The 24,485-nt window shown below is 43.2% G+C and overlaps 1 protein-coding gene and 1 long non-coding RNA gene across 2 annotated transcripts; one reads left to right on the top strand and one right to left on the bottom strand.

Moving 5' to 3' along the window:
- The first annotated feature begins 699 nt into the window (after nucleotides 1-699).
- On the top strand, nucleotides 700-23,878 carry ANKRD13A (ankyrin repeat domain 13A). The gene is made up of 16 exons (XM_006770352.2): nucleotides 700-871; nucleotides 2,425-2,490; nucleotides 2,958-3,090; nucleotides 3,866-3,990; nucleotides 6,113-6,158; nucleotides 7,728-7,871; nucleotides 8,600-8,789; nucleotides 12,589-12,655; nucleotides 13,920-14,001; nucleotides 15,345-15,406; nucleotides 16,151-16,281; nucleotides 17,174-17,331; nucleotides 17,984-18,091; nucleotides 19,290-19,450; nucleotides 21,186-21,253; nucleotides 21,943-23,878. The coding sequence occupies exons 2-16, from the start codon at nucleotides 2,434-2,436 to the stop codon at nucleotides 22,136-22,138; spliced, it is 1,728 nt and encodes a 575-aa protein (XP_006770415.2). The 5' UTR covers nucleotides 700-871; nucleotides 2,425-2,433; the 3' UTR covers nucleotides 22,139-23,878.
- Nucleotides 4,670-6,644, bottom strand: LOC107184172. Its single transcript, XR_001514998.1, has 2 exons — nucleotides 6,496-6,644; nucleotides 4,670-4,798 (listed from the first exon to the last, which is right to left on the bottom strand). It is a non-coding gene; the product is annotated as an uncharacterized LOC107184172 (long non-coding RNA).
- Nucleotides 23,879-24,485: the final 607 nt, after the last annotated feature.

Below are 24,485 nucleotides of genomic sequence, written 5' to 3'. Positions count from 1 at the left end.
CTTGGAATGAGGAACCAGTTCAGGCCACAGAGGACCAGGGCAGTCTGAGACTGCCCACGGTGAAGGTGGTTGCCCGAGGTGCCCCGCAAGAGGAAACAGTGGTCGTTTATAAAGCCTGTACTTCTCGCTGAGACCAAGGCATGGAAGGTTGAGTAATTCACCTGAGGTTAGGAAGGGACCAGGAAGTGAGACTGGTGCCTACTCTGCAGCCTGCGCTCAAAGCTCCGCCTTTTGCTGCCTCTGGAGGACAGGGGGATGACAGAGAAGCTTTGAGCAAGAAAAGTTGGTGGGGCGTAAGTTAACAGATAGGAAGGAGACATGCAGAAATCTCATCCTTTTCTTTTGGGGGGCACTATTATACTTAAAAGGAGTGAGTATTCTTTAGATATATTTTTATTGATTTCAGAGAGGAAGGGAGAGGGAGAAAGAGATAGAAGCATCAATGATGAGAGAGAATCTGCAGGCCCCCTACTGGGGATTGAGCCTGTAACCTGGACATGTGCCCTGAGGGGGGAATTGAACCGTTACCTCCTGGCTCATAGGTCAATGCTCACCTACTGAGACACGCTGACTGGGCTGGGGTGGGTATTGTTAATTGGGTACAGCTCAGGCCTGAAGAAACCTAAAGAAAAAACAATCAGCTTTAAATGAATTTCAGTGAAATTCTGAAAGCTCTTGCTCACTGAATAATGTCATTATTTGAGGACCCTAAGACTCACTATCAACTATAATGAAATTTGAACAAACCTCTTTTAGGAAGAAAGTGACAGCTTATATAAAACGACATAGTGTGGGCATATGATAATAAGAGCTGGCTCCTCTTAATGCTTACTATGGGGTTAGGCATTGTGCCTTGTAAGAACTAAGTAAGGTAGGTGTTTTTTATTGATCTCATTTTATAAGGGAGCAAACTGAAACTCGAGAAATTAAGCAACTCATCAAACAATATATCAGTACATTAGTTTTATGTATTACATAAAACATACATTGATTTTTAAATATCTTTATTGGGATATAATTCGCTTATGCAATTCACCCATTAAAGTGTATTCTTCAGTGGTTTTTAGTATATTAATTGAGTTGTGCAATCATCACCGCTGTCAAATTCCAGAACAATTTCTTTACCCCCAAAAGAAACTCCATACCCCTTAGTTACTTCCCCATTTCCCCCAATCCCTTCAGCCCCAGGCAACCACTAATCTACTTGTTATCTCCATAGATTGCCTGTTCTGGACATCTCATGTAAATTGAATTGTGCATGTGGCCTTTGTGTCTGGCTTCTTTAACGTGATTTAGCGTGGTGTTTTTGAGGTTCATCCACATTGTGGCATGTATCAGTACTTCCTTCCTTTTTATATGGCTGAATAAAATCCCGTTGTGTATATATATTTCGCTTATCCATTTACCATTTCACAGACCTTTGTTTTCCGTCCGGAAAATACCTACGAGAGGAATTGGGGTCATAGAGTCACCATGGTTAACTTTTTGAAGAACTGCCAACTGTTTCTTCAAATTTTACATTCCCACCAGCAGTGTTTGAGGGTTCCATCCTTGTCTACACTTGTCATTGTCTGTCTTTTGATTGTAGCCATCCTAATGGGTGCAAAGTGTGGTTTTAATAATTAATGAGGTTGAGCATCTTTCCATGTGCTTATTGGTCATTTGCATATCTTTGAAGAAATGTCTATCCAAATCCTTTGCCAGTTTAAATTGGGTTGTCTTTTTATTCTTGAGTAGTTCTCTATATATTCTGGATACTAGCACCTTATCAGATACATAACTTGCACAACTTTTCTCCCAATTCTATGGGTTGTCTTTTTACTTTCTTTATGGTATCATCTATAATAATAAAAGCATAATATGCTAATTAGACCGGACAGCCAAACGACCTTCCAGACGACCTTCCAGACGAAGCCAGGGCTGCGAGGGCCGAGCCCCCTGCATGAATTTTGTGCATCGGGCCTCTAGTTTGAAGTATAAAAGTTTTCAGTTTTGGTGTAGTGCAATTTATCTGTAATTTTCTTTTATCTATTACTAGAGGCCCTCTTTGGAGGCTGCAGTTAATGCATGCACAGCTAGCATCTCAAATCAAGACAAAGCACATTTTCTATATTCCATTTTTATATTCCAAAGTCCTGTGGCAGCTTGTTGTGTCCTTGGAAGGAAGGTCAGAGCTGTCTTTGGAAGGCAGGGCCCAGCCACTGAGAATGAGCTCCCACCAGAGAAACAGGCACTGGGCTCTGGAGCCCCAACGCAGGTACCGGAGGAGGGCATGTCTGTACCTGGAAGAAAACCCTCCAGGGGAAATGGACTGATGGTGCCTGTGTGTGTGTGTGTGTGTGTGTGTGTGTGTGTGTGTGTTTTTACATTTGTCTATAAATATGTGCACATACACGCCTGACAGATCATGCACGTTGTCTGCAGGACCCAAGGATGTTACTACTTCAGGCCAATTGGAACTCAATACACAATAATGAGAATGGTGTTTTGGTGAGAATCCAACTGGAGAATATAATTTTATTCTGACCTAAATTCTCTTCTGCACTTTCCGTTTTGCATAAATGCCTGTGCTTCCTGTTTTACACCTGAATGCTGATATGTGCTTAAGAAATCCCCTACATTTCTTAGGGTGGCTGTATTTCTGGAAAGCCTTATTTAGACTTAATTTGAGTGTGGTTCAGAACTTGAGGTTGCGTTCAATGATCTGAGGCCGGTAGCTGGCATTTATGTATTAGGCATTTAACTCTATAGAAAGAGGAACTCAGTAGCTATCATGTTTATTTATGGCCCCCAAATTCCTATTTCAACTGTGCCCGTATGCAAGCATTCGTTTCTCCATATATTACCGTAATGAATGTGTAAATAGTTTTCTGTTTTGTACTTATGATCTCTCAGACACATTGCCGCAGTTTTGTGTAATGTATCCAATTATAGAAATGCCCGCGTTTACTTTACAGAATGTGGAGGCTGTGGACCCACGAGGTCGAACCTTACTGCACCTTGCTGTTTCTTTGGGACATTTGGAATCTGCTAGAGTCTTGCTCCGACATAAAGCAGATGTTACAAAAGAAAATCGCGAGGGATGGACAGGCAAGTACGCTTCTAAAACCTTTTAAAGCCTTTCATTTCAGTTTCTCTTTCTGACTAAAGGTCAGTCTCAATCATTGTCCTCAGAGTCACCTCTATCTGAAGACTCATTCTCTCTCAGGCCTAGGGACTGGGGCAAAGAGATAGGGGCCGCGGATGCTGCTGGTTGATCTACAGCACGGTGGCCCCAGTATGTCCTGGGCCCAAAGCCCTGAGTAGAGGGGACTCCTCATCTAGAAAGCAGCTCTCAGTGCAAATCCTTCCCACCATGCACAAGAGTGGCTGCCAGATTTCCCCGAGGAATGTGATGGGAACTACAATGAATCCATCAGGATAAGCAAAATCAAAAAGAAATTATGGCCTTTTAAAAGTGGCCTTTCCCAGTGAAATCCTGGCACTTTACTGCGTGTGTGTGCTTGCCTGATCTACATGTACCCGTAGTTGTGTGATCACATAGTGAAAGCCAGCTTTCTGAAGGCATTGTCAGGATTCCATGACCAGTGGTAACAAAGGAGGAGAAGGGGAGGATGGATTTGACCAAGGAGGATGAGGGTTTGAGCAAGAAGCTAAAAGTGCTCTATTTTCTTCTCCTTTTACCTATTTACAAGCTAGCAATAAGAAGTCGTGGTCATAAATGAGAACGTGGGACTACAGCCTCTCCTCTCCAGGAAGGATGTGTTGGTCTTTGATCTATATAGATATTTTCCAGACTGGCTGTGGAATTTGTCAGAAAGTGGGAGAATACTGGGCCATTAAGTTTTACCTCTTTGTTTTCCAGTTTTACACGAGGCTGTGAGCACTGGTGACCCTGAGATGGTGTACACAGTTCTTCAACACCGAGACTACCACAACACGTCCATGGCCCTCGAAGGAGTTCCTGAGCTGCTCCAAAAGATCCTCGAGGTATTCGTAAAACAATGGCATTGCCACCATCGGGCTAATGCTGACAGGACAGCAGGGGACACAGCCTGGCGACCTGTTGGGCGCCTTCCCGAAGAGCTTTGTGAGCCGTGAATACACTGTACTGGGTACTCAGAGCACGTTCCCTGCCTTTCCTGCTTGTGAAATGCGTGGGATCTTCCACAAGTTATGTTTCTAGACTTGCCCTATCAAGTGCTATGTAAAAAGTTGAACTAAGACACATGGACATCAAGCAATTAGCCTGTCCAGATGCCTGACTTCTTAAAAGTTGCACCCTGAGCATCTTGGGGAGATTGTGTTGGGCATTGGTGACTGGACAGGGATTGTCAGGGTCTCCTGAGGGTCGGAGGTCTGTGTGTATCTTCTCCTTGTCACTCCTGCCCCTTCTAGCCGTTAGTATTCTGCGGCGTCTGATTCATTGCCTTCTTTGATGTACACTTTTTGGCTTTGGGGAAGTTTACCTGTCTTTGTGAATTAAAGTGCATGGGCTCTTTGACACTTAGAGAAGTTTCTTAAACAGTTTGACTTCTAGGGTCCTGGATTGTTTTGGATGATGGTTGCCATTCTACAGATAATCTTTGTTACCTGCAGAAACCATCTTCTCAGTCAACCATGTGCAGTATTCCCAGGGCAGCAGGACACGAGAAAGTACCAGTGGTTTAATTTTCATGCCATTTATTCTCAAGTTAAGCACAGAAGTGAGCTCCCCAAAACATCTCCAATGATATTTGTTGGTAAATTGGCTTTACGATGTTAGTCAAAACACATTTCTTGAGAAAGATGAACAGTTCTGTGGAGAAAAGGAACAATTTTGCTAGAAGTTAGACAATCACTGCTCATTATCTGAACACCCTTTCAAGAAATATTTCTATGACATGCAAAGTAAATGCTGCCTAAGATATTAATTTTCCATGTACTGCAAAGAAACCTTCCATGACATATGAAAGAGTTACATGCATTGTTTTTAAAATAGGTGTGCGTTTGTACAATGATCACATGGATTTATCGTTCTCTTATCTAACTTACTGCAGGAGGAACCAAAAACACCACTTCTCCATTTGACAAAACAGAAAACGACTTCTTTAACATGGAGTCACCCTCATTTTAAAAATTCAAGTAAAGGCTTTTTCTTTTTTAAAACCTGTTATTGATCCATAATAGTGAGCTGCATTGCATTGTATTCCCTGCTGGAAGGTATAGACTGCCCTTAGCTGACCTTGTGCTTATTGGCACCAGAGGATGTTTTGTCTCATAACAGGCGCCTTTCTTGCCAGTGCCCTGGAGAGGGTCGCTGCCCATCACTGGAATTCTGGCTGGTCTTAAACCAGGGTAGATTCTTGGTCTTCCTGCCCTGTGCTTCTGTAAAAACCTGGCAAAACTTGAGAGGTGGGAGTGAACAGAAAAACACCTGGACTTCCTCGCATTTCTCTTCTTGGATGGTAACTGGAAATTAAGTAGGGTGGTACTTAAGAAATTAAGGCGCTCTCCAGGAGCCTTGTAGGTCAGAAAAGCATCTTAAACAGGGCTGCTGGGGTGGTGTAAAACTTGAAAAAGCCACATTCTAAGAGTTGAAGAGGAAGGCGGGGGCAAAAGTCTTTTGTGAACTGGAGGGGATATGGCTTCTTGGGGAAGTGATGTCCAGCTGCCTCTTTTCAGTTTCAGGGTGGTGCGTTACCGCGCAGCCTTTTCCAGAACACAGAGCCTTTCGCGGTCAGGTTCCCAGCCTGATAGATGGACTGACCTTCCTCTCTGCTTGGAACAGCCTGTTTCGCACACTGCCTGGCGGTGCTTACCCATCCTCCCGGGCTCCTCCTTACGTTACTGTTACGAACCAGATTGAGCCCCTCCATCAGATTTGACTTTTATCCCCCTCCAACCTTATTGCTTCCAGTTAACTTTATTAACTGTCCAGACATTTTATATCAAGAATAAATCACAGCCTGAATGTAAAACAAGCATTTATTTTGATGGGTTTGCATTTTGTGTTTCTTATTTTCTCTGTTCTCTCCCCCTCCCCCACTTTGAAAAGCCCTGTTAACCCTTCCTGTGCTTGTGTTTGGTTAATAGCACCGAGGGTAATTTCTTTTCAACCTTTGTCCTTCAGACTCCAGACTTCTATGTGCAGATGAAATGGGAGTTCACCAGCTGGGGTGAGTGGCTGTGGGCTTGTGACTTATTTCTGCTTCCAACTTTATTTAGCCTGAATATTGGTTTATTTTCCCTTTATAAAAGTTACATGTATTTTTTTTAATCTATAAAATGCATAGATAAGAATTAGGAAAAATAGTCACCTCTAACCCCACTTCAGCACCACTGGTGTTAGTGCTGTGGGCGTTTTCTTTCTAGTCTTTTCCCCACTCGTAGGACTTTTTCTCCCAAGCATCCATAAATACAACATAGAGACAATTTTGTCTCTTTTGTCATTTCCAGTTGGCATTGATCCACATTATTAGTTCTTTAAAAGGCTAATATTTTAGTAAGACTTACCATAATTTAGTTACTTCCTTATGTGGTTTAGCTTGATTCTTTTAAAGTTGTTATTCTGAGGAAGAAGATGAGATGAACATTGGAGTAGCTTGTTGGTTTTTTTATTTGTTTGTTTTTAAATCTTTAAATTCTTTATTAGTTAAGGAATTACAAATGTGTCCTCATTCCCCCCATTAAACCCCCTCCCCCCACACTCATGCTCTCATCCCCTGGTGTCCATGTCCATTGGTTTGGCTTATATGCATGCATGCATACAAGTCCTTTGGTTGATCTCTTTGGAGTAGCTTGTTTTTTACAAAATGGATGTATTTTTCTCCAAAATCTTATGTAAGGTAAATTGACAGACAGTAATTTTCATAGATGTTCTACTTTTATTTCTAGTTGATGAGTTAATGACAGCTCCTAATTCCCAGTTTTCAGCCATTTTCACTTCCAGACTTCCCTTTCAGGCAAGACGTCATATTTATAATGAAACATTGAAATGGAGTAAAAAGTATATAAAAGAAGAAAACTTAATATTCTTCTGTGAAACAAACAAGTTTTCCCTAATGCAAATATTCACTCTGATTTCAGGTTTTGTTAAAAAGCAGCACATTTTAGACATTTGATCATTTGAATGGTGGATCTGACAATATGGTAGACGCAGCCATATGGCAAACGTAGCACATGTGAACGAGAAAGGCCAGATGGACACACTCGAGCTCTGATGGCAGCCAAGGAGAGGAGCTCGCTTTGGCATTGAGCATACTCTTAAGGAATTCAGTTAGAGCTTTCTCCAGACAGGACATAGATCTGCACTTTTATAAAGGGCTATAAAACAGAAGGTCCTTTTTTATTTTTTATTATTTTTTAAAATATATTTTTATTGATTTCAGAGAGGAAGGGAGAGGGAGAGAGAAATAGAAACATCAATGATGAGAAAGAATCATTGACAGGCTGCTTTCTGCAGACCCCACACTGGGGATGGAGCCCACAGCCCAGGCATGTGCCCTGACCGGGAATCGAACCCATGACCTCCTGGTTCATAGGTCAACGCTCAACCACTGAGCCATGCCAGCTGGGCCATCTTTATTTTTTAAGAGTGACTTCTTGTATCACATCCAGCCAGGTCCAGCTCTGTGTGACAGTCACCATCTTTCTATTCCTATCCTTTCATTAAAATCAGAATCCTGATTTCTGGGTGTTCTACTTGGCCATCAGGTTTTTCTCAGTAATATACTTCTCTTCTTCAGTGCCCTTGGTTTCCAGAATATGCCCAAATGATGTCTGTCGCATTTGGAAAAGTGGTGCCAAACTGCGTGTTGATATCACATTGCTGGGATTTGAGAACATGAGCTGGATAAGAGGGAGGCGTAGTTTCATATTTAAGGGAGAAGGTGAGTGATTTCATTGTAGTAATCACTGCTCATGCTAAGTTACAGAGTGATTTTTAACCATGAAACGCATTCACATTCACGCCTTATCTGATCCTTTCTGGGCATTTTTTTGTTGTTCTTTTTAAAGTTATGTTCTTATTTATTTTTAGAGAGAGGAAGGGAGAGAGAGAAAAGAGAGAGAGGTAGAAACATCAATGAGAGAGAAACATCAATTGACTGCCTCCTGCATGCCTTCTACTGGGGATTGAGCCCGCAACCCGGGCATGTGCCCTAACTCAGAATTGAACCCAGCCCTCTTGGTTCATGGATCAGTGCTCAATCACTGAGCCACATCGGCGGGCTTGTCGTTCTTTTAATTATTCACCTCTCAGTTCCTGTATCTTACTTGTTATCTGTATAATTCTCTTGTGTGTATTATTTACCACCCAACATCTCTCATATCCCTGAACTTTTGAATACAAGCCTCTGTCTTGTATCTCATTCGTTCTGTTCCCTCCATAAATGGCATGGCCTATCCAGTGTTGTGCATAAATAATGTATATTTTGTAATATATTTTAAAAAGTATGCAGATAAATGTGTTGCTAACAAAGAATGCAAATTATTTTAAAAGTCTGCATCTCTGGGGAAGATGGCTCAAAGATGCAGTCTTGGAAGGTGATGCATTTTCACATGTGAGGTTTTCTTGTTTTTGCATTGTACTTAGTTATGCCCTTGTTTCCTTTAACAGACAACTGGGCGGAGGTGATGGAAGTCAACCATGATGACAAAGTGGTCACCACTGAACACTTTGATCTTTCCCAGGAAATGGAGCGCCTCACTCTGGACTTGATGAAGCCAACAGGCAGGGAGGTTGAAAGGCGGCTCACGAGCCCAGTCATTAACACCAGCCTCGATACTAAAAATATTGCTTTTGAAAGGTATGAATTTGGGCTCTGCATTTTAATTTCTCATCCCTTTACTGCCATCTTTAGTGGCATGTATGTATTGATTGGAAATTATGGGTGGACTGGGGTTTTTTTTCTGATATGCCAGTTTAAGCACTAGCGTTTTAAAGTTAATCTCTGCTCTCACCAAATGTAAACCATTACTGACATCCTTCATCATACATCACTGTTATAGCACATTGGTTAAGTCTTGGATAAATGTCTTCCTATTCTTTCATGGGCCCTTTTAATGGATTTTACTTGAATTTTATTTTTGTTTTGGTGTTTGGGGATCCACAAGACTCCCTAGTCCCCGACCATGGGACTTTGAGTTTCTGGAAGCTATTGAATGTGGTTACACTGGTATCAGTCAAATTCACACCTTTCACATAGTTGAATGTGCTTCTCTCTCCCCAGTTTCCCTGCAGTGAGGCCTAATAGTTTAGAGCAAGAGCCTGGAGGGGTTTCAGTTCTATTGCAGACTCTACCTGAAAAAACCTCAGAGAGGTCTATGTCTCAGTTACCCCAGATGAGAACCTCGTGTCTGCTCATCTGCCTGTGGGCTGTGCAGAGGTTTGGGGGCCTTTGTAAGGGACGCGGACGCTGTCACTGCTGTTACCGGGGGGTCTGGAGGAGCCCCGGGTGTTTGCCTAGGATGTCACATCCAGCTCTCTGTAAACCAAAGCAGCATAACATGAGCTAATATGAACATTATCCTGGATTTAGGTGTCCTTTGCTCTTCACACACATACTAACAATCCTATCTTTTTCTTTTCTTCATTTCCAATATAAAATTTATTAATAAACCTGAGTTTTCTGTTGAGTCATGGAGAAGACTTGTTCAGTGCCCTTTTCTTTTAGTTTAGATTGAGCTGTGGAATGAGGGTATTTGCTTGTAGCATAAGAGAAAACCAAAACACCAGGTGTGCTGCTGCTTGGGCGGGGTCAGTACCGCACTGTCAGCCTCCCCGGGTGACAGCCATTGTCTTCCAGGGACAGCAGTTGACCATGGCTTTACCAGTAAGGATATGGGAAGACCTCTGCAGTCTTGGGCACATGCCTCTGCAGACATTTAGCCTTGGGCTTTGTCCCTAAAGGTAGAAGACAGAGGACCCTGCCCTCACTGCCGTCTCCCAGCAGTAGTGACAAGAGCTGGAAGAACCGACCCTCATCAGCAGGGCCGCCAGCTACCTGTGCGGCTTGGGCAGGAGGCTTCAGCTCCGGGATTCTGTGTGCTCGGCTGCTTTGTTTTGTGGGGATCAGTGAGCACCTTGTGCACCGAGTAAGGATTCGAGGCGCTCTTGGGTGAGGTTTGCTGCCGGAGGTGTGAGTGTCCATGTGATTGGAGGTGGAAGATGTGGGTCTCTAATACTATAATAGTCGTTGTCATCCGTTTCTTTTTTCTAATCTTGCTTGGGGCTTGATACCTGTAAATCAGTGTCCTTCGTGCATAAATTTTTGGCCTAACATATACCCTCTGATCACATTTTGGGTTTTTCTCTTCTCTGAAAGATTATGCTCAACTCATCCTAAACGAAGGATTTCCTGCCACCACCATAGCTTTTCTCCCATTGGGTGGCAGCCTCCTAGCCAGTGCTTGCTCCAAGCCAGTGGCCTTGGGTGGGGGTGGGGGGGTCTCAGTGGAGACAGGCAGAGGTGAAAATGGCAAAAGAGGGAGCTGAGATCTCTCATATCATCTTCATGTGCCTCTGCATATAAAGTTAAGTGCCAAGGAGTTATTAGAGTCTTGGTTTTAAACTAGGATGTAGACATTGAATTTAGTAACTAAACTGTCAGAGGACTGACTTCCAGTCAAGAGGGCAGATTGGTGGCGGATTTCGTGAAGGAATTGGTGCTGGATTAGTGGATGTTGCTATCTGCAGATTACCCCAAAGGAGATGCCTCTATTGGATGGAATTCAGTCTTGCATCATTATTGAAGAAATATCAAAATAAGTTCTTTAATTTTAAAAAATGTATTTATTTTTATTGATTTCAGAGAGGAAGGGAGAGAGAGAGAGCGATAGACACATCAATGATGAGAGAGAATCAGCTGCCTCCCACATGCCCCCTATTGGGGACAGCCCACACCCGGGCATGTGCCCCGACTGGGAATCGAACCATGACTTCCTGGTTCATAAGTCAATGCTCAACCCCTGAGCCATACTGGCTGGGCAATAAGTTCTTTAATTTCTAAAAAACAAAACGAAACCATCAGAGAGTGAAGGTGAAAAAGGAAATGGAATCCTCAGGGTTGCGGCTGAGGGAGGTGAGTGAGGAGCACGGTGGTTCCCAGGGAGAGCAGTGCAGCTGTTCGCTTAGCGCATGTGAAGGACACATGGAGTGACCTGGTCATCCTTCGGTCCTTCGGACGACTCTGTGCCAGGAAAGGAGTATTTCCTGTGCTGAACTGTCAAGTGACTTAGTGACAGACAGGAACTGAGGATTGAATTTGTTAACCAAAAGGAGTATCTCGATTTTCAGTTATCAATGCCTAAGAGGGGGCTCCGGTTTATTCATCAGTTAGGTGTGGTCTCTAGCCCTCTGCACCCCAGGATCATTTTGTTTCTGACATGTCACTTGGACATGTGAGTAAGTAGTTTGTGTAATCCCTTTAGGATTTCTTTCTTTCCCCCCAAGGGCCACGGCGTACTAATTGTGGACAACTAATGGGACATTTAAAGCTTTGGTCCCTCCTTCCTCTGGTGGGCTGTAATGCATACATAGAACTCCTTCTACCCCATCTGGCCTCATTTCATTTACTAAATCCCATTAGAAGGAAAGCAAACTGTTTGGAAACACAATATGCAAATGATCACAGACCTTCTTTGTGACTGGCTAACATGCCACCTGATGTCCCACTTCACTCCAGGGTCAGAGCAGAAGGCAGGCAGCTGCCCTACACAGGGCCACGTGCAGCAGTCACAGTGGAGCTAGGATGTGATGTCCTAGACAAAGGGGCGGTCTGGCCAGGCTCCCCTGAGTGGTAGCATTTCCCAGGGTGTGATGCTCTGAAAAAGAACCAGAGCCTCTTGGCTGCTGTTGGTTCCTAAATGCATTTTTTCCAGGAATCTGTTGGGTGGAATAACTGGGTTTCGGGCACTTTACCAATGCCGCAGCTGCTGCTGGAATGCCGGGCTACTTTAAAGCAGTTCCACAGAGCTGGGACCAACGGCTGGGCTGAAACCCTGCTTTTAACACCCTTTCCCCCGCTGCACCCAGCCTGGTAGAATGCGTGACTGACTCCCAAGCCATTTGGAGGCACTGATGGTTTCTCCAAGCAGCTTGCCACAGTGATGAGTTCCTGCCCGCCACCCCCACTCTCCTAAGGAGCAAGATGGTCTGTGTGTCCTTGTTCTAAGAATTCCTCCACTGATGGTGGCTGCTTATGGGCCAGAGCCCCTGACATCTGTGCCCATAGTTAAGATGACCCAGATAAATGCTCTGACCCAGATACTACCTTGTGGCGAGCCTTGGACGCTGGTCATCGCACTCCTTGGGGACAGCTGTCCGATAAATGTCACCACTTCTGCTGCCCGTGCTGGCAAATACTGTAAAGAAGCCAAGAATGGAGGCTTTCTGTGCCAGGGGTGAGGCAAACTGATTGACGGCTGGGAGGGTGCGGGAGATGCTTCAGCCATCTGTCATGGATAAAGTCCTTTATGGACACTGGACCATGATTTCCAGGTGACCTTCACTAACTTAAGCTGGGGCAAGAAACTATAGAGGCTGCAGGGATGAATCTGAATGGCATGTTGTACATGTAGAAATTTGTGGTGTTCACTTTTTATCAGAACTAAAGCCGGATTCTGGGGCTGGAGGACAGATAAAGCAGAAGTTGTTAATGGTTACGAAGCAAAGGTAAAAGGAAACTCTTAAAATAAGATTTAATATAGCAATTTAGCTTCTATGCAAATGAGTCTGTTCAGATTGTTATGCATCCGTGCCATGGAAATGCTCTGGGGACTAAGTACTGTGTAGTGTGTCTCTCACTTGGATTTTTATCTTATTTGACTCAGAAGGTGGGATAGCATGTCCCAAGGAGGTCTCTAGTTATGCCAAAGAGAAACACGACTGTAGAGAAATGAGGACAGGTACCAGGTGTCCTGGTAAGAATGAAACACACACACACAAAAACAGAGGATTAGACTTAACATGACTGTTCATCTTTTTTTATAACCTGAGTGGCTTTTAAAAAAATACAGTAGCTTTTATGAGTCTCCATTTTTTTAGTTAGCCTATGTGTAACCAATTGGCTTGCAGCCCACTTACATGACATCAGTGAATTAGAACATAGTTGTCATAGTGGAGACGACGGCTGGCATTTTGTCCGCTGGACAGCCCTATTTCCTGGCCCTTCCTGAGCCTGCAGTGCAGCAGGATTGATGGTCCAGGGGATGGAGCCAGGCCCCGCAGAATCCTCTGGTGACCTCTGAGCAGCAAAGAAAGCTGACGTCATGCCCAGCAGGACACATTTAGTAACAGTCACTGCAGTGCTGAGTGTGTTTCCTGGACCTTGGAACGTAGGCTCGATACAGTTAATTCTGTTAATCGAGACACTGGATTTTCTAAACGCCCATAGTTCCCAGTCGACCTTGATAACAGAGAGCATTGCCTCTGGCAGCTACAATGATTTTTGTCAATACCCAGCATGCCTTTAGATAGTGACTTCTGGTTGTAAAGCTTATCAGTGTAGAGAACCTTTGGTTCACTCCTTTTTCCTCCTGCCTGGCGGATGGCTGTCTTACTGTACGTCCTATTACAAGATGGCCAGAAATCAGTCGAAGTCCTCAGTGCAGGTTCGGATGCCTGAGCGCCATAGAGACGCAGGGGGGAGGCCTGACGTGCAGGACCTTCTTGAGAGCATTTGGCAACAAGAAGATGAAACCTGTCCTGTTCAGTCCTCAGTGTTTAAAACTCTCCGAGATGCAAAGTGACTGCTGAGGCCTTTCTAAGCTGGTCGCTATGTACTTTCTCTGAAGGGTCCTAATGAGTGTTAACCAGTCCTCATTTTTATTTTGCTGCATTTCTTTTTTATTTTTGGCTTCAGCATTCTTGCTCTGGCTATGCTTATTTGAGTTTTGATTCCCTGTGTCACTATTTTCTCTTGCACACGTCTCTCAAGGTTTACACAGTAAATAATGTGAGTGTGATAACCAAAATACGGACAGAACATTTGACCGAGGAAGAGAAAAAGAGATATAAAGGTAATTCTTCACCCCTTAAAAAAAAAAAATAAGTTGTGGTGTGTTTTTTTAATTGATTTCAGAGAGAGGGATAGAAACATCAATGATGAGAGAGAATCATTGATCGGCTGCCTCCTGCAAGCACCCTACCGGTGACCAAGCCCACAGCCTGGCCATGAACCCTGACTGGGAATCGAACCGTGACCTCCTGGCTCATCGGTCAGTGGTCAACCACCGAACCACACCCGCTGGGCCTCCACCCCTTTTTTAAGCCTCGAGAGAGCCTTTGTTGGCTCTGGTAAGTTTTGGGGTTAATGTGATCAGTTGTGCCAATCCCGACGCTGGCTGACTTTTCATAAAAATGTCCTTAGTCTGACTCCTTCTTGGAGATATTTCTCCATAGTTGGCTTCAGCTGTAATTAAAGCCATTCACGAGGACTTGTTTGTGTGTTATGAAGAACAATTGTTGGATGAAAAAGTAGATAAGGCTATTGGGTAATACTTTCTCTGGAATAAGTGATTTGGTCCAAACTGTCACAATGAAAAATTTAGACAGAACTTGGTCACCATTGCCCAGCTCTGCCCGTGGCTGGTTCTGTGAAGTTGCTGACCATCTGTGCCTCAGTTTCCTCAAAAATGAAGTAGAAGTGCTTCTAGATCTTCCTTAAGAGTTATTGGGGGGATTAGGTGAGTTACTACAAATAAATATTTAGAGCCGTGCCTGCAGTATGTGGCTAGCACACAGTAATTGTTCACCACCACCACCGCTATTGTTAACTATATTACCACGGTACTATTACTGCAGTTTGACAAAGGAGGAAACCGAGACCCAGGACACGGACACATGGGCAGTGACCATTCAGGAGGAGATTGGAATCCAGATCAGGCTCACTCACAGATGCACCCTCTTTCTACTATTCTGCTTTAATTCTTGTAACTGTTGTTCATCTAGAGCAGTGGCTCTCAACCTTCCTAATGCCACGACCCTTTAATATAGTTCCTCATATTGTGGTGACCCCCAATTTCATTGTTACAAATTGAACATAATTAAAGCATAGTGATTAATCACAAAAACAATATGTAATTATATATGTGTTTTCCGATGGTCTTAGGTGACCCCTGTGAAAAGGGTCGTTCAACCCCCAAAGGGGTCGCGACCCACAGGTTGAGAACCACTGATCTAGAGAGACTCTACAAAAGATAAATTAGCTGATGGTTCTTGTGGATGATTTTATGAGTCTGTCCATAAATGATACCCTGATGCAGGTAGCTTGGATCAGAAACTTTAAAATATGGTGAGAATCTTTTTCTATGGTCACAAGTAAAGTATAATATTAAACATTAAACTTTCCGCCCTTGTATAGCGGACAGGAACCCGCTGGAATCCTTGTTGGGAACTGTGGAACACCAGTTTGGTGCTCAAGGGGTAAGTTGAAGCAGCGAGCTCTCAGCGCAGTTTAAAGGAGATGACTTCCCTGTGTTGGGGTGGCATGTGCTGAATCTGAAATAGCCACTCCGTTTGAAAAGGCTATAGGGTACTCCCAAGCTGGAATTTGAGACACTCTGTTGGGAGAGAATTAGATGAGCGAGTCTTTAAAAATAAAGATTTTAGGGGTGGGGTAGTGATTATAGAAATCAGTTGCTTTCTTTCTTATGTGTTATAAACTAAGATCTCTGTAAAAATGTAAATTAAAAAGGATTCAGGAATTTACATTTTAACAAAGCACCTTAACAATCATTTCCTCATTTGATCCTTACAATAACTGTATGAAATTGCTACAGTGGATGTCACTGAGGGTCAGAAATATGAAACTACCTTTCCAGTATCACAAGCTAGAGAATGACAGAGCTGGAACTTAAACCCCAAGTCTTCCAGAGCTCACGCGCTTTCCTATATTTCCCTCTCTCTTGCTTTATAAATCAGGAGATAAAAATGCAAAGGCGAGTGGAGAAATATTTTGAAATGGAGAAATGCATTTGACTTGCCGTGTAGCTTGGTAACACCTTTATAGATTTCCTTGTTCTGTGCAGTAACTTCATTTTTAAAAGTTAATGACTAGAGCTTCCTGATCTGTAGCTGATTAACATTCCGCCTCAGAGACTGGGGCCATAGGCCTCCGCTTGTGAGTGTCACTGGCATTTCTGACTCCCCTGAGTTCTGGCTCGGCAGGACCTCACCACAGAATGTGCCACTGCAAACAACCCTACAGCCATCACACCTGACGAGTACTTCAGTGAAGAGTTTGATCTGAGAGACAGGGACATCGGAAGGCCGAAAGAGATGACGATCAGAACACAAAAGTAAGAGAGATTTAATGGCCATTTTCTTTCTTTTTTAATTGATTTCAGAGAGGAATGGAGAGGGAGAGAAAGATAGAAACATCAATGATGAGAGACAATCATTGATTGGCTCCCTCCTGCAGGCGCCACACTGGGGATCCAGCCCACAACCTGGGCATGTGCCCTGACCAGGAATGGAACAGTGATTCCTGGTTCATAGGTCTCATAGGTCAGTGCTCAACTACTGAGCCATGCTGGCCAGGCTCAATGGCCATTTTTCAACTTATAGATTATTTGTTTCAGAACTGGGCTGTTTTATGGTGTCATGTTCAGTCATTTCTCTGTCCCCTTCCTTTAAAAATAATTTTAAATTACTTTACAAAGGCCCATCTTTTATTTCATTTTTTAAATATATTTTTATTGATTTCAGAGAGGAATGGAGAGGGAGAGAAAGATAGAAACATCAATGATGGGAGAATCATTGATCGGCTGCACGCCCCTCTACTGGGGATCAAGCTTGCAACCCAGGCATGTGCCCTTGGCTGGAATCGAACCCGGGACCCTTCAGTCCACAGGCCAACGCTCTATCCACTGAGCCAAACCGGCTAGGGCAAAAGCCCATCTTATTAGCCTTTCCCAAGTAGAGTATAGATTGGATATTTATTTTACTGCCAACAGCATCCATTGATTAAGTGAAATGGTTTCCACCAGCTAGCAGTTTCTTAATGCTTGCTATTAGTTAAAGCTCTGATTGCCGGATTGGGAATAGTCCCATCCTAGTTCAGAATTGAGATGCAAGGTAACTGGGAAGACTGTAAGGTGAGGACACTGCTGTTGTCTAGCCTACTGCATAGAATTCCGTTTCCCTGTCTGATGGTCATGTCCTCAGTCTTTTCTCCATCAAACCCTGCAGGTTCAAAGCCACGCTGTGGATGTGTGAGGACTTTCCTCTCTCCCTGGTGGAGCAGGTCATTCCCATCATTGACCTCATGGCCAGAACGAGCGCTCATTTCGCAAGACTGAGAGATTTCATCAAATTGGAATTCCCACCTGGATTTCCTGTCAAAATAGGTACCGTTAACTGAACCACGGGAGCACTTGCAGGTTGTGCCCTCTTGCAGGTGACAGGATGTGCTTTAGGGAATTGGGGCACTTGCATCAAAAGCAGCATACAGGAGACATAGGTCACAGCCTCTACTTTAATCCGGCTTGAAGAAGTGTCATGATACTTGGTCATTTTGCGTATCAAAGTTAGGAGTTTCCCCAATCACCAGTTCAATTTATTGATGTGAAAAGGCATAAAAATGTGACACATTCGTTGTTTCAATATCAGATCTTAAGTGAAACTTCAAATTAGATAGCTAATTGAGGAAGACAATTGATACCAAGATCCTTTGACACATAAATAGGCTTCGGGCCTGAAGTAGTATGCTTAATACCATATACAATACATGTTACTTGGGAGGAATTTATATTTTGGATAGTTGTACATTCATGATACTGACTCAATCATTTGCTTACTGTGATCTAGGAAAAAGTTGCTTAATCTCTGAATCTTAGTTTTCACATCTATATATTGGGAAGGGTTGTTATGAGGATTAAATGAATCATACTCATAAAGAGTACTTGGCAAGGTACCAGCATAGTACGCACTCGTAGCTAACTATTAAATGATGGTTATTATTATTCTTAACGTTATTTATAAAAGCTTTTATTTTGTTAGAAATTCCCTTGTTTCATGTATTAAATGCACGGATCACATTTGGAAATGTTAATGGCTGTAGCACTGCTGAAGAAACTCAAAATGTGGAAGGGACCCAGGCAGATTCAGGTAAAAGAAAATGGGGTTTTGTGATTTTTTAAAAAGAAAATTCATACATTTAGTCATTATACTAATTATTCTGTTTGGAGTATCTTATGAAGTAGTTCTCTGTACCGAATCAGGAGAATTTTGGATTTAGTTTAAATTCAGTGAAAAAAATTGAGAATGTGTATTAAAAACAGCATATTCTTTAAAACTGACTTTATTCAGGTGTAATGTAGATACAATAAAATGCTCTCGTTTTTAGGTGTGATAGGTCAATGCATTTTGACAAATGTGACCACCTCCACAGTCATGAGAGCATTTCTATCATCTCCCCCAATTTCCTTGGCCTCCTTTGCCATCAAGTCAATTCATATTTTGGATGCTATTGTAAATGGATTTATTTTTTTAATTTTTATTTTCCAGTTACTCATTGCTAGTATATAGAAATATAATTGAATATTTTTCAGTTTTTAAAAATTATGCTAAAATAGTGTTCTGTGTCTTAGGCTAGTTGAAAGATACACAGGTGTTTGTTTTATATTATTTTTATTTTATGTTTACAGATATATGTGTGTGTATATATATAATTATATATGTTCACTGTACTCCATAAAAAAAGAAAAAAGACGCATTGCACATTGGTGTGACCGTGTGTATACACACACATTCCCCAAAGGACGCATGAGTAAAGTACTGGTTACCTCTGGAATTTGGACATAGAAAGGGTACAGGGAGAGAGATTTCACTTTTCATTTTATAGTCTTCTATATTTTTTATGACTCTGCATTAATTTTATTATTAAAAAATAATCAAGGCAAAGAAAAGAAAAGCAGCATTCTGATATTTTTATCTGCCAAGGTTATTCCTCACTCTCACAGCTCTAGCCGGTCTGGCTCAGTGAGTAACGCCTTGGGCTGCGGACTGAAGGGTCCTGGACTTGATTCTGGTCAGGGCACATGCTGGGCTGTGGACTTGATCCCCAGTAGGGGGTGTGCAAGAGGCAGCTGATCAATGATTCTCTCTATTCGTTGATGTTTTTCTCTCTCCCTCTCCCTCTCCCTTCCTCTCTGAAATTAATAAAAAAAATATATTTTTTAAATCTCACATAGTAGCAAACTTGTATTGTAATCTTACCATTTTTTAATTTTAAAAACGTGTATACAAAATTGAAGTGGAAATTCACACACTGACTCGGGTACCGACTGCCACTCTTGTGTTCCAGCTTCCCCGGTCACAGGCTTCGAGGTTGATCAGTCTGTGTTTGAAGTTCCCGAATCTTACCATGTTCAGGACAATGGCAAAAACATGCACCTGCAGGACGAAGACTACGAGATCATGCAGTTTGCCATCCAGCAGAGCTTACTGGAATCGAGCCGGAGTCAGGTGCGCTTATCAGAATAAAGGACAGGGCATGGGAGGTTTTACCCTCCCATTTGACCTCTTCAAATAACTTTGGCATACTTATGGTATTTGCAGAAATTGTTCTGTATTTTATACACCTGGTCTTTTCCAAAAGGTTATTACAAGATATGTTTATCCCATATAATCTGCATAATCGTATCGGCACCATTCACAGCTGTCTCCTGACAGACTTCCCTTTTCCTCATGTTCACCCATATAGCTAATGGTTATATATCTCTTGGGGTTACTATGTAATTTTCTAGTATTGAAACAGTAAATTCATAATAGCTTACACCATATTTTCCCTAGAATATTATCTGGGTCGGCAGTGTCGTAAGAAGTTATGTGGATTTTAATTTCAACTTCCTCCCAGGAAGACCAATCATTGAGTTTGGTTGCTTAGTAAGGGTATGATGAAAGTGTTGGTTGATGCTTTGTTAATATTTTTTTTACTCGGATATTTTATTGTTTTAAGGGGTATAATCCCAAATTCTTTGAGTCTCTAACTAAAAGTACTAGTAGAGCTCAGGACAGGACAGACCAGCATGAAGAACAGTTGCCTTTTGTTTTCTTATGTGATTCTTCCTCCAGACCTCACCACCCTGGGGCAGTCCAGGGAATGTGCCCCCCCCCCCACTCCTCCTGTCCCCTCCCTCCTCCGGCTCCCCAGGGCTCAGATTTCTGACATCTGCTTTTATTCTTGAGTCTCAGAGCTTGAGTAGTGTGAGCCCCACTCTTCCCTTCGTGGACCCATTCTTAGAGCCATTCAGTTTTCTGAGGTGCCAAGGGCCAGACCTCAGAGCAGGCATGTTCCCTCTGAGAGCCCTCCTGGGAGAAGGTCCAGCCCTGGACGTCACTGTCAGTCCATTACCTCTTTTCTTTCCTATGTAAGTGAACTTATTTTTCCTCCAGAGCCTCAAACTACTTGTCCATAGTTTTACAAACAGGAGTGGCCAAAGTCACAGACGACAGATTCAGTTAGTCGCTGCTTCATGACAGACAATGGGGATGCACCGAGAAATGCAACGTTAGATGATTGCCTCGTGCGAACATCATAAAGTGCACTTACATAAACCTAGATGGTCTAGGCCAGTGGTCAGCAAACTCATTAGTCAACAGAGCCCAATATCAACAGTACAATGGTTGAAATTTCTTTTGAGAGCCAGATTTTTTAAACTTAAACTATATAGGTAGGTACATTGTTATTAACTTAATTAGGGTGCTCCTAAGGCTTAGGAAGAGCCATACTCAAGGGGCCAAAGAGCCGCATGTGGCTCGCGAGCCGCAGTTTGCCGACCACTGATACAGGCTACTACACTCCTAAGCTATATGGCATACCACCATCATATACATGGTCCATTACTGACTAAAACCTTGTTATGTGGTGCATGACTATATTGAATTATGTATTCTAACTTTGCTCTAAAAGAATTACCTGCTTTGTTCATCTGAACCTTGCCCAAGGTTAGCTGCTTTTTAATAGACTGATTTTTTTGTCAAGTATGAAAGGCTGTTAAGCAGGGTAGCACACCATATACTACCTGGCACTTAGGTGTCATTTTAGAGGTAACTTAAGTCCCTATTAGTTTTTCACACAGTACTCTCACCAACGGGCATGCAAATATTTTTAATTTTGTTCTTACTGCTTTATTTCCTTATCAGTATGACACCTATTCCTTCTAAGAGATATTCATGTCATCATGTTTGTTTTTCCTAGGACCTTTCAGGACCAGCTCCGAATGGAGGGATCAGCCAGACACATGTCTACGATGTCCAATATGAGAGGTAACTGACACAATCCCTGACGATTAAAGTTGGCACAAGCACTTTGTACACACAACACTGTGCCTGGTGGGAGAGACTTGATCAAGTGTTAATTCTCCTGTTGCTTAATGTGGCAGCTACTCATTAAAACAGCTCTCATCTCTTGGTGGCTGTTTCCAGGAATGGGTGAGAGCACGGCTGACTAGTTCACAGGCCAGTGCCACTGGCAGATAGGCCCCGAGGGAGTCTTTTCTGATTTGCCTGATCTGCCAAGAACGTGTGATCACACGGGGTCTAACTGCCCTCTGTGGGACCTTTATATAATTTTAAAGGTGGCATTTTGGGGAAGAGCTACAGAGATTATTAGATTTTCTTCCTTTATTTTTAAATGGAGGAAACCGGAAAGATTGATTTTATAAAGCATTTCCCTAAACTTTGGGCATATGAAAACCTGTTGAAGAACTTGGGTTTTGCTTCAAATAGATCCAAGTTTAATTCCTAGCCCCATCACTTAGTAGCTGGGTGACCTTAACCTCTCTGAACCTGACTTCTCACCTGTATACAGTCTGTCCTCGGAGTCATGGGGGATCGAATGGCATTATGCACGCACACAGTGTGCACTTGGTAAGCAGTTAAGAATGTAGTTGCTACCATTGCCATGATGATGATGATAATCCCTGTTTCTTTTCTCCCCACTTTTTCCAACCCAGGGCCATCCAAGAGAGCCTCCTCACCAGCTCAGAAGGCCTGTACTCTGGTGCCTCGAGTGAGACAAGCCATTTTGATAGCGATTTGCAGCTGGCCATGGAGCTCTCTGCCAAAGAGCTGGAGGAGCAGGAGCTGCGGCTGCGGGAGGAGGAGGCGGAGCTCCAGCAGGTCTTGCAGCTGTCTCTCACTGAGAAGTAGACCTTTCTGCCCACAGCGGCACAGAGCAGAGCTCTGGGCTGCACGCGGTGCTACGTGACCAGGGCCTGGGGCTGAGGGCCTGACCGCACCTCGCATGTGCACAGCGGACGGCGACTGCCCCCTTCTTTACGCAGAGGCGCAGAACCAGGGCCCCCTGGGTCCATCCACAACACTCCCCGGTGAAGGGACTGGGGACCAGCAGGCCACATCTCCAGACTAAGGGGAGGGGAGCATCGTCACTTTCCATGAGCTGTGTTGGCTTGCAGGTCACATTTTTACTACCAGCTTTAGACAAAAAACCCCAATCCCCCGCAGATCTGTAGGTTCGTTTTTACCAAGGAGTGATAACAAAACAAGTTATTGCAGAGTCAGGGTGCTTTTATATATGAGAGCAGCAGCCTTTGTAGAGTGTGGTTTATGAAAATTTATGATACTTCACAGTTCACCAAAGAAATGGATAATCTGTGCCGATCTACTCTTCATTTTTACCTTTATACAGGGTTCTAGGCCACCATCACTGTTCCTCCTCCATCTCCACCTCCTTCCATTCTTTCCATCCCTAGCTAAAGTTAAAGAGGAGATGTGTACAGGATCTATTTTAGATTAGGGTTAACTATTTGCATCAAATTAAGATATACTAATGACCATGGATGTTGCCTTAGCCTTAAAAATTACTAATAATTTCAAACCACCTCACTTCATTCATTGAGGGATCTGATTTGAACTTGTAAAGGCAGTTCCTTTGAGAGTAGGATCCTCCAGGCTAAACCCAAGGCAGCTAATCCTGGCCCTGAAGGAACAGCTGGAACTGAGTTTTGTTCTTGCAGTGGGCAGGCCGGCCAAAATACCAGACAGCATAGAACCAAACGATGCGTGTGTTCCACACGTCCCTAGTGGAGGGCCAGGAAGACCCACCCACTGCACGTCCTCAGCTTGCTGGAGGAGAAGGGGTGGGGTTAGAAACGGAGCTACAAATGGAACTCAATGGCTCTATATTCAGAAGGGAAAGTGATGATTCCACATTGCTTTTCAGAGTTCAAATCATCTTTCTCGATAAATATATTTTTTAACAGAATCTTTTTATTATTTTTAAAAGATATAAAAACTATTCCCATCAGTAGCAATACAAGGTTATACATTTTAACCAGATTTCTCAGGCCTCTTTTGGATACCTTTAGTAGTTAACTATTTTGTCTAACCCTTCTGTAAATAACCATCACAGAACATACAGCTGAGGGTGCCCTCACTCTGGCCGGCTGTGTATTCATGCTCACAGGCTGCACTGAAATAACCTGGTAAATAATACCCTCCTGTTTTACATCAGTTTCCTGAGTGTTAGGCTTCTTTTGGGATGGGAAGAGAAACATGAATTACGTTCCAGTTAAAGTCTGTAACACAGTTAGCATTGCCAGTAAAATGTTCCTAGCCACAAGGAAATGTGTTTTTGATTCAGTATAACCATCTTTCTTTCTTGTCATGGTCTGACCAAAATTCCTTCTCTGCACACCAGGCCAGTATATGCAGCATCACCTTTGTTTCAAATACATACCTTGGCCTTTTGTTTACTGAATATTTACCTTGAGTGAGGACAGGACTTGGGAATGGCTGCAGTTAGGCGACATTGTTTACTCACTAAGGTGAACGCAGGTAATCTCTTATGTTTGCATTCCATTGTTCTGCTTCCCGTGTCTCTGACTTTCTCCCAGGAAGTCAATTAAAAAGGGACTGAGCTTTTTGTCACCCTGCCTGCAGTGTCTTTCATTTATGTGTTCACTCTCTTAAAATGCAAATAGACTGCTCCCTTAGAGCAGTGGTTCTCAGCCTTCTGGCCCCTTAAATACAGTTCCTCATGTTGTGACCCAACCATAAAATTATTTTCGTTGCTACTTCATAACTGTAATGTTGCTACTGTTATGAATCGTAATGTAAATATTTGATATGCAGGATGGTCTTAGGCGACCCCTGTGAAAGGGTCGTTCGACCGCCAAAGGGGTCGCGACCCACAGGTTGAGAACCGCTGCCTTGGAGGGTGCTGGTACAGCACCCTAGACAGCCTTTGAGTCTTTCGCAGGCTGTTTTTCTAGTCACTGAATGAACCCACGCTTTCTTTCGTGTGATATGGGAACATCAGAATGCCCTCCCAGTGCTCAGTTTTGTATTATAAGGTGACATGGTCCTCCCCGCCTTCCTGACCAATCGTAGCCCACACGCCCAGTGCTCCCTGTCTCAAATGGAAACTAAAAGCAAGCCAGTGTCAGGGCTGCTGAGGCCTCTGCAGCTGCATTTCCATGCAGGTCTAGCCTGGAGACGGACTGGCTCTTGTGGAGTAAGGAAAACAGCCAGCATC

This window comes from Myotis davidii, unplaced genomic scaffold (assembly GCF_000327345.1).
Source record: "Myotis davidii unplaced genomic scaffold, ASM32734v1 scaffold803, whole genome shotgun sequence".
NCBI classification, from domain to species: Eukaryota; Metazoa; Chordata; class Mammalia; order Chiroptera; family Vespertilionidae; genus Myotis; species Myotis davidii.
Note: the sequence above shows the minus strand (reverse complement) of the source record. Positions and strands in the feature narration are given on the sequence as shown.